Raw genomic sequence first — 18832 nt, 5'->3', positions numbered from 1 at the left:
TAAAACTTATACGTCTGAAAATAACCTAACTCTTGTGAGATCAAGTCCTTAAGGTGGAACCGTTTGATTTGTGACCCTCAGAAATGTACGTTTATAGGATACATCTAAAAAGCATCACAATTATGATTTCTTTTCCACCCCTGAACACAAATTTCTGGAGGGGTTATGCTTTCTCTTGTAAAATCCTGCATTTTCAAAGCTCCCTCTCATAGCGCAAGGCACTTTAAGCCTTTCACTTTTAAAATTGGATATAGCGTTGCTCAGTGACATGATTTTAGATGGTGTTGGAGACTATTTTCCTAAAATTGCACTAGTCACTATCCTTTAAGGTGTTTTAGCATTAAATTGTGGAACACCTTTCTACTTGGCTGCAGCTCCCTTGCCTCTCTCCTGGCAAGAAGAGGGGCAAAGGGCCTCCTCCGGCAAAGAAAGCCCTGGGTTAACTGCAGTGCTCAGCATTACTGTCTGGCTGCCCTCGTTATTACTTCACCGAGGTTTATGTTGCCCCACGGGCATTAAAAGGGGGAAATTGGTCACAATGATGTGATATAGGAGAAACTAACCTGTGGGCAGAGAGCCATCGCAAGGCCCCTGCACCTCTTTATGTCTTTCCCTAAAAAACGCTTATTCCGAACAGTGATGGGAAAATGCAGGATCCCTGTGGGATACAGGAATGCATGTACTGCACCAATGGGCACAACAGCAGGTGACGGCTACAACCCCCCGTACTTCTTGCTGGTAAATCAATGCTTGTGTTGAGCTTGCTTGTACTTTACTTTAGACAAGTCCCCAGTTCTGCCTATGTGCTGGGGAATATCTGCTATATTTCTGGAAGTAAAGCCTCCCCAGGGCTGTTCATAAACTCCCCAGAAAAAAAATAACCCTCATAAAAGTGTTATGCTGTGGCAGAGTAGGTATTGCAGTACGGTAAGTGTCCAGACAACTGCTGTGGTGTATTTTTATACACGAGAGGGTAACACAGAGGTAGAAGAGCAGAGTGATTCTGCTGAGTTTTAACTACAGTTTCTGTTCCCTTCTGTTTATTCACATAAAAACAGAAAGCTATCTCTAAATAATACCACCACAAACATACTTACAATAACGTTTGAGAAAGCAACCCCAACCATCCATAAAAACAATCTTGGTTGCTTTGCTAATATGTTGCCTGGAGATAAAACCACCCAGACTGTAAGAAGAATGAACAGCAACAGAGGTGACACAAGAGGTAGGAGTACTTCATACAAAGAATCATTCTTCAGTGTTTTCTTTAAATGTGCTCTGTAAATAAATACAATCATTTTATGGAGTAAGAAAATTTATCCATTCTATTTCTGCACAGTAACTTCAAACTCTAGCCTAAACTCAGCCCAAGAATTCACCTTGCAACACAACTACCTGTGCAAACGTGCTAGATGATACCCAGACATTTTACGAGAAATTGTAGGATACCCAAGTAACATTTATTTCTGGGATAAAACTATATGGTTTTAATCACATAGCTCTGGTCAGCACCAGCTCATCATTACACACAAAGTGAGCTGCAGTAGCTCCGTTGTTGTAGTTGTCATCCAAATGCACAGCATGCAGGCTTGCGGTGAATTCAAAATATATATTTTTTAGAGGATGAAACTTCTGACACGAGGCATGAAATGACTTCAGCCAATACGCCCACATTTTCAGTGGCAACACAGTCAAGCACATGGCTGGCAGGCGTTGCTGTTGTTTAGGTCTATAGGTGACACTGCTAGACAATCCTGCACCATTGCCAAAGTACAGCCTAAAGGGGAGGCTTTTTTTGCTAATTAGAGTACAGGAAAATGAATGATGCATTGTGGTTTTTTGGATATTTTAAGCTGTATTTTAAAGGTAGTACTATTAAAGGTAGTAAATGATGGTATTTTCCATCAGCTAGGAAAAAGGTAACTGTAAGATCAAGAGCTTTTGCATCTATCTTGCATCTTTCTCACTCAGGCAAAACTCATTGAGAGGTTATAAAAGGAGTAGGAGGTTTAATTTACTAAAGTTCACTATCATTAAACCATTTCTTCATACCAATAGTTCAGAAGAGCAATTCTGTGTTTGACATGTACTGGGAAACAGCCTGTTTAAAATCTCTGAACATTTGTATTTATAGAAACAGCTAGACAAAAATCCAATAGATATCTTTCCCATTCCAAAAAAGAATATTCTTCTGATAAAATAACAACCGAGAACAGGCAGCAGGATGAAGAAAGAGAGGAGATGATTGAAAAACAAATTCCTCATCACCAAATAGCTTGTGCCTGCATCCTTCAAGCAACCCTGTCTGGATGTTTAGAATTATTGTGCTCTTCTGTTCAGAGGAATGATAAACCCACCGGAAGGCTTGGGAGGAACTACATCAAAGGATGACTTGAAAAGGAAAACACTAAACAAAAGTCCTGACATGAGAGGAAAGAAAGCAAAAACTAGATGTTCATGGGGACAAATGCTGCCCAAACTGGGGACTGACATGCCCGAAGTGCTGTCCTCCTCTTCCCAGTCTTCCCCGAACCGGAGTCCCTTGCACTCCTGGTCCCCAGCCCCCTCCTGCTGCTGCTCCCGGCACCCTGCCCCAAAGCCCAGCCTTTCTGCGGGTCCTCAGCCTTTCCTGCCCCACATCTCCTGACTCTCCACTCTTCCTGCCCCAAACTCGGGGCTATTCATGCTTTTATTAACTACCCTGGATACTGCCACATGAAAAGGGCTGTGTAGAAGCGATGCGTTATTTTCTTATAGTCTCTCCAAAATTTAAATGTTAATATTAATTTCCACTAATTCCTGAAGACAGGCAGTGACAGTCCCTCCTCCAGGACTCTTAGGATCTGAGAGACCTGATGTGACAGATGAGTGAAATGAGCTAGCAAATACTAGAGGAAGGCAGGCAGCATTAATAAAAATAGGCCATCAGAGTATAAACTAACCGTGTATAAAATGTGTAGGTGCAGCAAGCCAACTCTTAGATGTAATCACAGCTTGCCACCTGCCTAGCCTGTATCTGATGGCAATTATCTGCAGACTTCATACAGAGAAGAGTTTTACAGAAGGATCTGGAAGACAATAAAGTACTTCGTGGCGTGCAGGATGACCAGCTACAGCATTTTACCTAGAGCGCAGGTAGAAGTTACAAATCACATTTGACTGCAAAGAAAAGGCAGCGTTTATAACTACAGAGCTTTCATCAGTTTACTCACTGCCATGAGACTGCCTGGAGAATGGCAAGTGAAAGGAAGAGGAGAGGAGTTATAAACATGGAAAAGAAACCAGTCAGATTCTCAAAATTGACCAGAAAGACCTCTTACTACATTATCAGGACAGCACCTGGCTGAAAGAAGCTAGGCTACTTCAACCATTACATTTATTTCTCAAGTGAGGAAACTGTTAAATATACAGAATTAAATGGGAAGGGATAGAACTTATTTAATGTTAATTAACTTACCTGTGAATGTTGTATAGGGTTTGTGGAAATGAAAGAAATAAACTGAAGCCTGGAAGAGAAAAAGATTCATATGTAATGATATACAGTCCTGCTACACTGATAACCTCAGAGTTTTCTCATGTGATAACAGAGCTAGTGTGCTATTTTAAAAATGACTCGGTATTCCTGTACTCATTACAGAATACAAACTGAGTTTGGAGGCTTTAGGCAATAATAAAACCTTCCTCATTTTTCCAAAATTTAGCTGCTAGAAATAGTTGCTGATAGAGATTTTCTTGTGTAATGAGTGACAAGACCAGAAAGATTTTTAAAAATTCCGGTGCAGTTAGTAGGTAGGATCAGTTATTTGTCATACAGGTTCCTCTGCTGGACCCAAGAAAGTTCACGGCCCCATTTTGCATGAGCTGCTCTCTGTTTATTTAGAAAAAACCAAGTCTGACATCAAAAGCTTTCCAATGGAATACATAAAGACAGTTAACCTCAAACAGGGCTGCCCACATTACTGGCGAAATAACAGGTTTATAGTTCAATATACTACGCTTCAACTAATGATCTGCTTTGCTGATACAATGGCAGAAATGAATTAATTTTTATGATATGGCCATCATCTGAACGAGTGAGGTTTTTTACTTTTTTTTTTTAATACAGCTGTGACCTTTCTGGAGCTCAGCTTTAACCCACAAAAGACAAGCGATTCACCTTTGCTAACGCTGTGTCTGTCTGCATTGCTGCCAGTGTTACTGACACAGCTGCTAGCAGCCCTGCAGCTGCCTGAAGACCCAGTTGTACCCCCATCCCAAATACGCTGGTCCCCCCAAGGGTCAAAGAAGACCTCCAGCAAGAAGTGGAAGTTCAAGGTCTAAACGAAAAAGCAACAGTATTAGTCAGCCTAACTGGTGAAAATATATGTAATTCTTTTTTAATCTGTGACACCCATTTTCTACATGTTTCCCTGCAGAGCTCTCTGGTTTTGGTTTGGGTTTTTTTCCTCACGTTCTGTGCATCAAGGGCTCTTCCCTGGTCTGTTTGCTGCTTGGAGATTGCTCTGGGTAGTATATTTCTGCCTGGCTTTTATATTATAAGGCATGAGGATGATTGGTTTTGGTGCACTAAATTAATACATAATTCCTATTTTGTTATGGGCCAGAAAAGCACTCTGATGTTGTAAACCTTCTGGTTTTACCTTAAAAAAATCTCATTTAAGAAACACAGTGTACTGTTTGTACAGAAAAGTAGCAAATTTTAATCTCATTATTAGAAATAAGGAAAAATAAGAATGAACAGAGGAAAGAACTGATTTCAGATGGCTTTGTATGGGGCTAATGTGGCATAGCAGACTCTCAAGAAATGTCAGTGTTTACCGTTCAGCCCTCATCAAAGACATACCCAAGTGTTTAGCACGCTCTGGCCAGAGTGGCAACTCAAGAGAAGGAAAACTAAAAAAATCAGGAAGAGTGGAGATCAGGACTGTTGGAAAACAGAAGCAGTAAAAAGGGGTGCAGTAGATAATCTATTTCTCCAGTCTTTCTGGTTATCTTTTAAGGAGGAGGAAACAAAGAATTGGAAAAAAAAAATTATCCAGCCTGTAAATAATTTCAGGTATTGCATTTTTAAGTGACTACTTCTTGATTTTACTTTTTAAAACAAGTAAGATAAAGAGCTCTGCTTCTTTACCATGGCAGGAACTCTGTATCAAACAGCTGAAGGATGTGCACTTGAAGTAATATCCCAAGGATTCTGTAAATATATTTCTAAAATTTGCAAGCTTAGTGCCTTCAGAATGATCTGTGTTTAATGTGCGCGCCGGTTAGCTATGTTTTCTATTAGGCAGGGAGGGCTAGTTCAATAAAATCTTGAGTTACGTACAGCAGTTCCAACATCTGTATCACATTAGAGCAGACATGAGACAAAACATTGACTCTTGAGGTTAAATCTAAATTTCCTGCTGCAATCCTGAAGTTTGATTTGTTAGGAGAAAAGCAACCGAGAGGAACAGAAATAGAGACTAGAACTAGAAATAGAATTCAAAGAGCAATGGTTGCCAACAATTTGTTATTTTTATGAAGTGCCATTTTAGTTAGAAATAACACACTGACCACAAACAATCCCCCAGCTAGCTAAAAGCCACTTTCCGAATGGGGCAGTTACACCAGTTACTCCTCTCTATTTTCATACGACTTCGCTCTTAGGAGAGCGAGAGCTGAGGATGCAGTAGGGAAAGCAAAGGGTGTTCCCCTGTTTCTTATGGGATTTTCAAAATTCCATCATTTCCTACAACATGTTGCTTTCCCATCTTTTTTTAGCCAAGGAGGCCTGGCTTGGGGGCTGCTTTTGGTACTCATTAAATCTGCTTTTTAATTGGCATTAAGGATCCCTTTGTGCCCAGGAGCTAAACTGCTGCTTCCGCATTGCTGCCATTCCCTGCTGGTCTGGGGAACAAAAGGTGCAGCCGGGAAAGCAAACCCACCGCTGTCTCTCTGGCGCTCAGCCACCCAGGCACTGCCCAAGTGGTGATGATGGAAGTTTTTTTTCTAATGTCCTAAAAGCACATATTTTATTTTAAAATCATTAAAAACACCAAGTTTAGTGCATTAGACGTTTTTAACACATTACAGAAAATAGAACTCCTCAAGTGTTTATTAAAAGTATTACTGCTGTTCCACTGTTTTTTAATTTCTCCTTTAATATTTTCCCCCATTTTCCAACTGATATAAATTCTGAGACCCAACTGTAAGAACGCAGACCTGTATTAAAGGCAGAAATACTAAAGCACAGATGGGTGGCACAGATACACACAGGGAATTCTTGTGCCATGCTAGGCTGAAGCTATCAAGCCCAAATCCTCGGATTTAGTTACAATCCTATGGTCAGTCCTCTGCCTTGCACTATCTTGACTCCCTTTTCAGAGAAATAAGCATTTGCAAAACTCTTTCTCAGGAATTATTTTGTCCATATTAAAAACCAACCAAACAAACCAACCCCAATGCATTCAAGAATTCAGGATGGGAGACATGTCAGAAACAAAGGTACATCTTGTTTTCCAAATATATATATATATATATAAAAACGCACAGATACATACACACACATGCATATTTTTTTATATATATATATATACACACACACACACATGTGTAAAAGGAATCAAAAAGATAATTCCCACCACTGTTAGTGACAACCTTAGATTTCATTTGGTGCTTTCAAATTCAGTTCCAAAACTTTAAGATGTTACTTGTGTGATATTGCTGAGTGAATTAAAAAAAAAAAAAAAAGAAAAGCTAGCATGTGATGGATACCATGGTACATTTGTCCCCAGTGTTAGTCTAGACTAACAGTAATGTATTTAAGTTTAGTTACATGACAGCATCTTAAACCATGCCCTAAAGACTACTGAAGACCTGCAGACAGCCAGGTTATGTTTCCGTGACACACTGCAGTTACTTATTATGGCTGCTGTACTCGAATTAATTTAGGCATTTCTGCAAAATGCAGACTTGCTTGTTGTAGAGAAAGAGAGGGTATGGCCAGAAACGAACTGCTGACACTACTGTCGGTTCTGGAAAATGCTATTTCAGTAACCAGCAGAAGAGCCCCACACCGGCGTTCAGACAAAGGCAGAAAGCCTACCGCAGGTAGCCAGGTTCCTGAATACACCAAACTTCACAGACTGTAAACACCACTAAATAAAGAAGCAACTCCAAGCAGGTAGCCAAGACACCTAAACCACTATTTTTAAACAAATTATACTGCTTCAAAGGAAGGACAATGTTTATCTTAGCTGTTTATCTTCTCCGCACCTTTGCTATCGTAAATCGCGTTTGTTGGTAAGTTCCCGACAAGTGACCCATCCTTAAACTGTCCTAAGAAAAGCGTTGAAATATTATTTGTTAAGAATTGGCTCTTCCTGATAGTTAAAAGTTCAAAAATGAGACAGTGCAGTACAGGGATATAATTGCAGGTGAACACTGTACTGGAAACTGTGGGAATTCGTTCAGGAAAGTACCCTTCCATCCCTGCTGTGCTCCCCCAAAAAAAGACTCCCCAGAGCATTCCTCCCATTTGGGAGGCAGTGAAGAGGTCTGTGCAGACCTCCTCTGGGCCTACTGCAGAAGCTGAGCTCAGTAAAAATCAACTCTTTAACAGTAGGCAGGTGTAGTTGCATTTCAGCCTACAAATGAAATACTATCACCCTTCCCTCCTGGTCTTCAACTGCCCACACCTCCACATGGCCTTCTTCAGTATACTGCTTGGCCTTTCTATTTATAGGTTAATGATTCATCATAGTCAATGCTTGCTTTAAAGAAATGGGATGTTATCATTTACCTTTCTTAGCCACCAGACAAAAAATTAAGATTAAAAATATTTAAGCCTCATTATTAGCTTGGAAAAATCTTTAAATACTTTTTCCATGTTTTTTTCAAACTTCTTCCACATTTAAAGCAGCTAGACACATGAAAATATCTTAACACACTGAATGGTTAGCACACTGATCAGTGCCTGGAAGCTTCATCAAAGCTTCTAAATGTTCACTTGTAACTGGAACAGCAGCTTTTTATGGAACGGTGCGATTTTCTTGAGAAGACAACTCTCTTAATTGGTTGTGCAAACAGATAATTGCATATTGAGCTGTCCACTAACTATAAAATTACATTTTATTATTATATAAAATGGCAAACTTAGAACCACTTAGTAATTGAAAAAAAAAAAAAGCTTAGAAAATTAGTATATAATTTTCAGACTTAATTGAGCCTGTAAAGTCTGAATACATTAAGCAATTTAAGGACAGATGAAAAATAGACCCAAACAGATCTACACAGTGTGAAATGATTTTACAGGGATTAAGAGCACAGTGTAAACATGAGCACTGTCTTCATGCATGAAGTTGATGTATGTTTTGGATGTTTAGCATCTAGGATAGTTCTTGAGTATAAAGATTGTAAAGGGATGCATTTATCATGCATGTTGATTTTATAGCTTATTTTCAGTGTCTAAGGAAGTACACACTGCATTTATCTCTCTTGAACTGAGCTGAAAGCTAACAATTAGCATTTGGAAGGATTTAGTACAGACTGAGAAATTAGTTTATGGACGTGGATGCTTCTTTGATGTAGTCCTGTTCACACAGCATGTACACATCATTCTCTTTCTCTGGGCACAGCAAGAATCGAGCACCAGAGAAACGGTGCCTTTATTTCAAAAGTCCAGGCTGGCTTCCAGAAGGACTCCGCCAGGTGAGCTCCCTTGTTTGACTTTCTTCTGGGGCTCCCACTGCCCGTGAAATGACTCCTCTCAGCTACCACCACCAAACGCATTCCCACTTGCATTTAGCATCCCGTAACACTGCTCTGCCTCTGGCCTTCAGCGCTCTGGTTTTCTGGGTTATTCTTCCGACTGGTTCAGATGAGTTACTCCAAACATGAACTCAACTGCTTTTTATATATATCTCAAGTGACAGGTGAGTATTTCACACCCTTTACTTCAACGAAGTCTCGTACAATCTGTCACAACCATGCTTTAATAAATGTTAAATTGGTGACAGACATGTAGAAGCCAACTCATGTTAACCACACTTTTCAAACACGGCTAGTCAAAGGCTGTCGGAGTGATAGCATTTTGAAAACATATCACCTAATGTTTAATCATTCAACTATCCATCAGTAAGGCAGAACCATCAGCCACTTTGCAATGGGAACTATAGGAAATCACTACAGAATGACTTATCTGTATAAGGCAGAAACAATTTATAATTTGACCATGGCCTCCCAAACATTTTCTGACACTGAGAAAAGGGCAGGCTGCTGTATAATTACCCACTGCAAGGACTTCTGTGTCCTCCTTTGATACAAAGGATCTAGGACACAGTGTAAGGACAAGGCACTGTTTCAGACAGGTAACTGTGCTTTCCCACTATGACAGAATTCAAATACTTGGCATGTTTCCAATGTTGTGACTTGGTCTCATCATTAGTTTTTTTGCTGCTACCATGTTTTCATTTATGTGTTTACTCCTCGTTTTATATGCTTAAGTAGCTCAGAGAAGGAGCGAACCTCAAGGAACACACACTCTGCAAATGTCAGCACAGAACACAATCCAACACACATCATAGGAAAAAATTCTGAACGCTTTGGCCCCATCTCTAAAAGAAAGTTCAAGTTTCAGATCTCTGACAGATGTTAGCACTCCATTCACATTTCATGTTCAAACCTGTACTTTGAAAATTTGTCTCAGCTTTGCCACAGGCTTTAGTAGCCAGATCTGGGCACTGTTGACCAGATAGAGTGGACTCAAATGTGCCACCATGTCTGGATTACAGAACATGGCCCCATGTGCCAGACACTGATGAAGTACAACATATCCACTCCATGCTTGAGTGGTCCTTTAACCACAAAGCCTACTCTTGTGGTTGCAATTAATACTGAGGAGGAGCAGGAATCTTTTTCTGTGCATCCAAGAAGTAATTTTTCCAACTTGGCTTCCTAAGGAATGAAGCTGACGTGATTGATAACAGTTTGCTTGTTTGTGTGCCACCAGAACTGGTCAATTCTGAACAAATTTAATAGACTGAAGGAAATTTCCAGTAAGTTGCATGGAAATGAGCAGTCAGGTAGAGAAAAACAGACATATAAATGTCTCCAGTGAGGAGAGGATTGCAGCCTGAACTCAAATTTTATTAGACATTATAAAATTTATCTCATAGAGAGCAAGTATGAATGTCCCAAGAATGGGAAATGCATCATTCAGAACATGCACCTGTTACAGGTCATTTAATTGCAATGTGAGACAGAAACTGTCATCAATTAGTAAAGCTGCTCCCTGAACTACTCATGTTTACCTGTCAGTGAAAATCTTCTTATGAAGTCTATAGTATCATTTGTGGTACTAGTGTTTATATGTGGGGAATTGACAGTTTTAAAATGCTTATTGTAAATATTTTATATTGCTCTCAACCTGATAGCACAGTGACAGGGAATGCTAGGCATTTGGGATACCCTGGAGGGGCGAAAATAGATGATAGCTCTCACCCCGGTGCTGCCCTTTGAAGAGACCCTAGTTAGCCAGACAATGCTATGGGTGGTTAAATCCCAAGAGAGCTTTTGGAGTGTCATCCACAGGAGCCTTGCTGAGAGCAGAAGTAATTAGTTCCAGCTGAGCACACAGACACATAACTTTAGAAAGGTCTGACTGCTTTCATGCTAGGAGAGAAAAGGCATTTCTGTCCAGCAGCCAGGACAACACACTCTGGAAGCAGGAGAACGGCTTTCTTCGTTTGTTTGGTGTCCAGCTAGGTGTGTGTTTTGGAGCTGCAGGATGGAATTGCATTCACTGCCTGTGAAAATTATGGGTTTCTGTTCGCTGGGTCGCTGAAAAATTCCCATAAAATAATATGCAGAAGTTTCTCTGCTTCACAGGGGAATCCTCTGAGGTTCAGCAGCCCAAGACTTGGCCTTCCCACAGGTGTTCACAGTGTGCTAGACGGTTCCCAGGGACATACGTAAAGCTTTCTCTTGGGAGGCTTTCCTAAAACATCTAATCTAAACACCAGTATTGCTGCACTTTTATGTATATCTTCGTGTGTTCTGGCACCTGATAAAAATTCCATTATTTTCAGCCAGTGAGTGTCACCTGGTGATACCACAGCTTCCTCTGAGGAGGTGCTTTTGCAGAGTTCATCCTTAGGTTATATGTGGGCTATTCCTTTTTTTTTTTTCCCCAGAAACTCCAGGAAAGACATCTGAAACACTCCACTCTTGCGCATCTCGTTTGGATTTCTTCCCGCTGCAGAAGGTACTAGCTAAAGCCCAGCTGTTCTCGGAGAAGTGACGGCTCAGCAGCTGAACTCCTGTCGTGTACAGAACAGTAAAAGCACGAAACGAATGCCAAGTATTGATGGGGCAGCTACAGGTTCACTGTTAGAAGGACCACTAGTGACTACTAAATGCCATCAGATGGCTAAGGACAGCCAGTTACGGTTTAATGGCTCCTCTTGGGGTCCTGGGAAACTAACTCGTAAAAAGCATCAGAGGCCCACTACATCGCTTTGTATTTTAACTAGCCGCAAAGGCATTTAACTGAGCATGCCAGAGAGTGGGCTCTCTGATACAAATGGATCTGAGCAAGACACACTTGCTGCAGCCTCTCTAAGGGAGAGAATAATTTAATCCTCCTGGCTGCTCGGCCCTTGGTGTAGGTTAGACGGATACTTTTTCTGCAGTCACAGTGGGGTCCTGCAATTTACAGCAAGCTTCTAAAAACTTTATGTATCCATATTCACTGCACACAGGATATCCAATGATAATCACCTTAATCACTATTGCTGAGCTGAGATTCAAACCTGTGTTGAAATGGCAGTGCTTTCTGGAGCAGCATGATCCTCAGTGGAAGGATTCTACTTTTTTAATATTTAAATTTAGTGTCTGTTTTTAAGAGATTTACTAAGCACTGTGACAATTTTGCAATATAGAGTCAACCAAGATAATTTCTTGTACACTTTAAACCCATATTTAACTATAATTAAGTTGCAAAAGTTGGCCTGTTAATGGCATTGTGGACAGTGTGCGAGAGACAATGTTTTTAAGGAACATTACTTATGCCTTACTTATGCCTACTCTGCTTGGGACAATGATGGAAGCAATACTCAACTCTCTGCTCACGGATCCATTCATGCAAGCGTACCACATGAGACAGCAGCAGTACTTCTTTCTAGTGCTAATGGAATAGTCCATCAAACCTTGCTTTGCAGCTGTTTTTCGTAGAGTATGAAAAAGGCTGCTCGCTTCTGCAGATTTGATGACATTGACATGCTTCCCTACCACAAAGCTTCCTAATATGTTGAACAGTTTGAATTAAACCTTCATCCATGACTTCCCAAGTGCAAGGGAAGCCATCACTGTACTCACTGAAGGGGCTGTCATGTGCCTTAGTGACAGGAACAAAAGCAGTGACGTGCGTAGCACAGAACGAGCGTGTTCAATGGACCAGCCCACGCTAGCACCTAACCAACGCAGGCCCAACCTGCCGCTTCTGGGAGAGCCAGCATCCATCTCCCCTGGGCTTGCGGCGCTCCTTGAAGAGCACAAATCCCTCCCTGTCCCTCAGTGCCCTGCCAGCCACCAGAGGGCATTTTGTAGCCGCATCTCTGTCGAGCTGAATAATTCATGGACTACTAAAAAGGCAACCCCTAATTTTTCCTCTTCCTTTCTTTCTTTTCCTGAGCGTGCCTAAAACAGGCCTGACAAAAAAAAAAGACAATCTTGGTCACACGCGATCCGTTTCATACTCTGGGTAAAGCACAAAGGACTCTCACAACCATCTCCTTGTACACGCTGCTCATTAGAAAGCACAGCCTGAACGCAGGGTCCTTTCCAATCTGGGAATTGTGGGAAGCACTGCTGGGGCTGGAGGCGGTACCTGCTGAAGACCTCTCCGTGCGAAAGGGTGGTGAGAGCACGTCAATGCAGTGGATTCAAAAGTCCCCCCCAAAATGTTCAGATAGATAGCTCCTAGTTAGAGTCAGCGTTGGGTGAGCACCTGTATCTTCAAAGACTGAAGACGTTTCTTGGGATGTAAGTCTGGACTGTCTGCGTCAAATACTTTATTTGGTGCCCCCTCCTCATTACCTGTATGCTCATATAAAAATCCCTAAAATTTATATGCTAATTTCTTCACCTTCCAAGCAATGCATCAAAGCCATTTCGCATACACACATTTTTAGCTAAGATTACGATGTTTTTAACTCATTAAAATGTAACTGCTCTTGTTCTCAGTCTAGCTATAGCAGTTGAAAAATGTTCGATGCTTATTTCAAACTACACTGACAGTATCAAATGATGAGCAAATAGGCTAATGCTGTCTATGAAAAATGCATCGCTTCTGTTTGAAAAGTAATTCTAAAGAAGAGCTTAGAAACCACCTGGCTCTTTTTCAGATTTACAGTTGTGCCTCCTAAGATTATTTAAATAATGCCTTTATTCCTTCTATCCATAAGGTTTTGGAGCACAGTGTGCTGCAGGCCAAAACATTAAACTTATAAGTAAATGCGAGAGACATTTTACCTGAGTGACGCAAGGAGTTCCTGAGACTTTGAGAGCTAGCCAGCCAGCCAGCAGACTGCACTGAACTGCCTGTGCAGATAAGGAACATTTTCTGTATTATTTGTGTGCAACAGATACTAATTCAGTGAGGAAAAATGTTTCCAAAATGATCTACTTTTTAAAAGTTCTCCAGCTCTCCAGCATTAGCCCTTTTAATCAGCTCTATTCATGTGGTTTGTGGGCTAGCCAACACTTACAAAAGGAAAAAACAATATGAAGGACATATAAGAAATATCTAATGAAAATAATTAAATAGCAGTACAGTTTTGCATGGATCTGGACACTTACCTATAAGCAAGATTACTAATGCATCTGTAATGTAATAACCAAACAGGAGAGGCTTCTGCCAGACTTCCACACCAACAGCACCAGTGAGCAGATATGCTGCTATTAATACCTATAGAAAAAGGATAACATATTTTCAATCTTTTACTTCTAAAGGCACAGAATTTTGCTCATCATCTTAATACAAATGCAAGAGTAAAAAAAACCCTGTTATTTTCCTCCTGTCTCCACAGGACCTTATGCTGCTATCCCAAAACAATTACTTCTAATCAGTGAAGCAGCTTCCAGCGTCACCAACAAAATTATTTAAAACGTATGAAATACGGTAAGCAAGCAACTTCCCTGCTAATGTATGCATCTGTTTGCATGTGGTAAGTATTACCGACTTACCTTTTCAAAACACCTAATTTCTAAATCTCTTCTTAATGCCAGGTCTCCCACTGCACATGCACTTTCTTGTATTTGCATACAGACTTCAGAATTAGCAATATGTGGTTATTTTTGCAGCTCAGCCCCCTAAACTGATCATATCAGAATAACTGAGAGGGGAAAAAAATCTAAGCGCACCTGAAATAATAAAAAAATTCAACTGAATGTGAAGAAATAAAAAGAAGGGGAGGGAGCTGAAGTCTTCCCTGATCTGTTTGACAGGTAACATCATTACAGGACACAAAAAGGAACACATAGTCAAACGTCATTAGGAGTGAAAGGACTTGTACACAAGACTCACGAGTCACTTGCTAAAGTGCCACCAGTTTCAGTAGAGATGTAAATGTAGTTTCCACTCTCTCTTCAGAGTTAATTTTGTGACCCAGCTGAGGTCAGTAATCTTAATGCAGTCAAAACCCTATAGCTCCTATAGCAATACCCTTCACACCCGTTGTGTTACCTGCAGCAGCACCGCCTACAATTTAGGGCACGAACTGATGAAGTTTTACCATTTTAGGCGTGTAACGTGGAAATGCAGTACTGAATGTGATGCAGTGTTTCCCAAGCCCTCGTGCCCTTGATCCCACCTCCTCAAGGGACCCCGCTCTCCCTTGAAACCCGTTTCCTGGCTTAGCCCAGGCCACCCACCCCCTGCAGCCCCTTCTGCTGCCGGCACCCAGCTGGCGGGACTGCTGCCCCACTCTTTCTCTAGGGTATTTTGTTCTCAGCTGTTTCGTTTTGCTATAGGACTCATAAGGGGCTGTATGTTTCATGCTACATGTCTCAACCTCCTCAGCTATTCTAGACTTGGATTAAGAATGAATTGCGAACATTTACTTTAGCTCTAAATTAAAACAACTATGTTAATGATAATGCCATTTAGAAGACTGCATATTCATCTATTTATTCCCAGGTAACATTCAGTAACCTTTATATTTGCCATTCAATACAGCTTCTCACTCTGGGATGACAAATATTTTCCAGCTTTACCTGTATGATAGATTTTACTATTGTTTTTTTTTTTAAATACTCATTTTTTACTATGTTTTTTCTTCATTTTTAACTTCAATAAACACATTTCCAGTCTTCTATTAAATTAATTGCTTTAGTTAAAGGTACACTGAAAATCTCTTTTTTAAGTAATAGGCTGTTTAAGATCACAGATTAGTAGCAGAACACTGATGTCGCTTAAACTCCCTATTACACGTAGATATCACTATATCATTTCATTTACTTCTCTGTATCTAAATTCAAGATTCTTGCCCTATCAGTATATAGCTCTTTAAGAGTTTTGCTTGAATGTGGCATTGCAGAATTGGATGTTTGAATTGCCTCTGCAAGAACAAGCAGCACAAGAGATCTGCAACAGAGAAGAGTAGGCACGAGTATGAGAGTTACATCTTGGGCCACTGAAGACAGCAAGTCAAATTTTGGTCTAAATGAAGGATGTGTGTAATGGGTTTTGCAACCGACTACAACAGAGCTAACGTTTGGCTTTCTGAAGAAATTGCATTATGTTATCCATAAGACATGACGGATGGACTCCTGGCCCCATCAAAGTTGATGGCAAAACTCCAACTGGCTTTGATGGAGCCTGAACTTACGGTCACACGTTGCATTCTGAACAGACTTTTTTGGCAAGTGATAAAAGAGGAACTTCAGTATTATCCGTTACTACAGTCAGTACTTTTGGCAGTGCAGTCGTGAGTATCGCTGTCAGATGTCAGCACACCTCTACGAACAGGAGCGTCAACGCAACGGGCTCTGTCTCGGGGGAATCCCCTGCCCTGGGATTTGGCGATGCAGCACTCACAGGTTGAGATTGCCTCTTATTTAACAGATGTAATGTATGAAAAAACACTTTTTGGCTTCATATTTTTGGTGTGTTGTTTTTTAAGGACTCGTAACTTTGACTTCACTGAGGCGGTCTCAAAGACCACCTTTAGAAAGCTGGAAGGAGAGAAAATGGCTGCGTCCCTTGATCTGAGTTATATTAGCAAAAAGTGAAGATTGTCAAAATTATTAGACAAAAGCTAAGTATGTTACTCAGCTGTATAAACTGTTTTTAAAGGCACTGCTGGTAAAAAAAATATTAAAATGTAAAGCAGTGTTCCTAAGTGCAACTGAATAATTCTACTTAAGAAAAAATGGCCAGGTTTTTTACTCATGTCTCTGGCATCGATCGGCTTTAGTACTTTTCAGATATAAATGTAGTCTTTAGCAAGTAAAAATAATTGCAACCTTTTGTAAAATGAGAAGTCCAAATTAAATAACACAAGTAAGGACTACATAGCAAGTTAGTGTCAGATGTATAGAATCTTGGATTCCAACTCACTGTAGCATCTGACCAGGAAAATTTTTGGCTTGCCAAGGCCTTATCTAGGAGGAGGAGTACTTATGCAGACAAAAATCTGGAAATACATGGTGTTAATTTGTAGGCCCTTTGATATGGCTGAACAGCAGGACAGCTGGCTTCTGAGCAGTGGCTCCCTATCTTGTCACAATTTTGTAAATTACAGCATAGTCACCTCTGTCCCTCTGTAAGAATCGGAATAGTACTTCTTTAATGTGGCATTGGGAAAATTCTATATAACCATAAGGCAGTATAATGCCTCAAAATCTCCTAGCTTCTAGCCTTTTAACTGTTCTCTAAAGTTTTTTTTTTTTTAAATCATCATCTTGTTCATGTTTTTCCGCTACTGCAGGTGTAAGTTTTGTGACTAAAATATTCTAGATCGTGTGTGTGTGTACATACATTTTTTCTCTCCTAATGATTCACCATTTCTGTTTTACACACAGGCACATTGAATATGTTGTATGATGTACTACACGGGAAAAAAAATCAAACATTTTCTCATCTTATTTTAAAAATATACTGGCTATACTTTTAAATTCTTTATGATTCCACAAAAAATGACATTAATTTTACTATAATACTCAATTTCTCTTAGCATATTCCAATAGCATTAATTGTTCATGTGTTGAAATATTTTCCATTAACACAGTGCTGAAAAGGAACATCTAGAGAGCAAAGTCATTAAAATACAAAGTTACTTTTTTCCTCTGAAAATAAATGTGACACTTGCCTAAAAAAGTAAGAACTAATGATTTCCTACAAGTGATTTCAATAGGAGTTAGCTTTAGCGTGATGTGTAATTTTTCCATTTTAATTCTTTTCTCAGTATTTTTTCTTTCAATAAATAGTTAAAGGTTGCAAATTTAGCCTATAAAAATAGTATTTTATGTCTTAAAAAGGTCATTTTGCATTTTAGGCATGCAGTATGTGATAGGTAAACAGCTAAAGGCACGTGGAAGATTAATTAACCAAGAAAGGTTTGAGTAGAATCATAATCGAGTGGTTAAGAATGAAGCAATCTGCTGCAGAAAAAGCCTGTGCACCGCAGGTTCTTCTGCTTAAATTTCACACAGATACGCTATGGGGTTTCGCTCAGATAACCGAGTACTGAGTTCGGTTTCCAGCTGTGCCAGGAGGCAGCTGGAAGCAGGCACCATGGCCTGGCCAGCACTGCCTCCACACCGCTATCGGGTTTTCTACTTCAACAATTCCAGGGCGCTCCTACCCCTATTTACCTCAATATTACTTCTTCACAAGACAGGCTACGTTTTCCACAGACACTTCAAATTAGAAAAACTCTGAAAGTGAGTATCTTTTTAATTAAAATAAAAAAGATTCTGAATCCTGATAACGTGACCAAAGAACGACACATTTGCGTCTTCATTTTTTTTGTAATAGAGACTTTTTTTTTGTCCCTCAGAAGAGACAGACGTTTTAAAAGATGTGATGTGCAATTGCATTGCTTGGGATTTCTCTTCCAGTTCCTGAAACACTGGCTGCTACAGTACTTCCCGGGAAAAGGTCATATGAAACATATTTCAGCATGAGTTTTGTAAACTGCTTGTCAAAAGGAAACCTGGTATATGGCATCCAAAAAACCCCTTCCCCCGTTTTGACTGAAAGGACGCAGAAAAGTAATTTCTGCAACGTTTCAGTGGCTACCTGCATCGTATAGTTCATTTATTCAGAGTTTCAAGGCAGGCAGAGCCTAGGTGGGACCCCCCAAAGCCACTGCGCAGAACCAGCTGGGAAAGCATCTCGAACACAAAACCTGGGACTTATGGTCCAAGCATCCATGCCTGCAGGCACGACTGTATATAGGAATTCTGGTCATCCTCTCCTTACAGAGCTAGGGCAGGGCCAGAGAGAGAGAGGTGCCTGTTGCCTTTCACATTTGCTGCTTGTGCTTTTGTGCTTTTTTCCAGCTTGCTCTCTTGGCTGGGGAGAGTGAGGGGAAGGAGCATGGAATCGTCTGGGCCACTCCAGCTCCCACGCAGCTCTTATTCTCACTTGCAAACTTTTATTTAAGAATATAAAGGGTACCTCCCTGTTACACTTAAGGTAGCACCGACGTAAGCAGAGGTATCATTACATCATATTAAGGAAAAATGAATATTTGGTTCCCCTACTATGAACTCAACTGCAGTGGCTTATGAAAAGCAACAGCAGAATTAGGGGACTACTTCATTAACGGAATATTAAAATTTTCAGGAG

General features: G+C 40.4%; 1 protein-coding gene across 1 annotated transcript in view; it reads right to left on the bottom strand.

The window, feature by feature from the left end:
- The window catches only part of LOC142078790 (ethanolaminephosphotransferase 1-like), a 59308-nt gene that overhangs the window by 6805 nt on the left and 33671 nt on the right, over positions 1-18832 (bottom strand). Inside the window, exons 6-8 of the mRNA XM_075141901.1 lie at positions 13837-13945; positions 3458-3506; positions 1098-1278 (exon numbers count right to left, since the gene is read on the bottom strand). Of these exons, the coding sequence (XP_074998002.1) occupies positions 1098-1278; positions 3458-3506; positions 13837-13945 (339 nt within the window). The remainder of the gene's footprint in view (positions 1-1097; positions 1279-3457; positions 3507-13836; positions 13946-18832) is intronic.

This window comes from Calonectris borealis, chromosome 2 (genome assembly GCF_964195595.1).
Source record: "Calonectris borealis chromosome 2, bCalBor7.hap1.2, whole genome shotgun sequence".
Lineage (NCBI taxonomy): Eukaryota > Metazoa > Chordata > Aves > Procellariiformes > Procellariidae > Calonectris > Calonectris borealis.
This window is presented reverse-complemented; position numbering and strand designations above follow the sequence as displayed.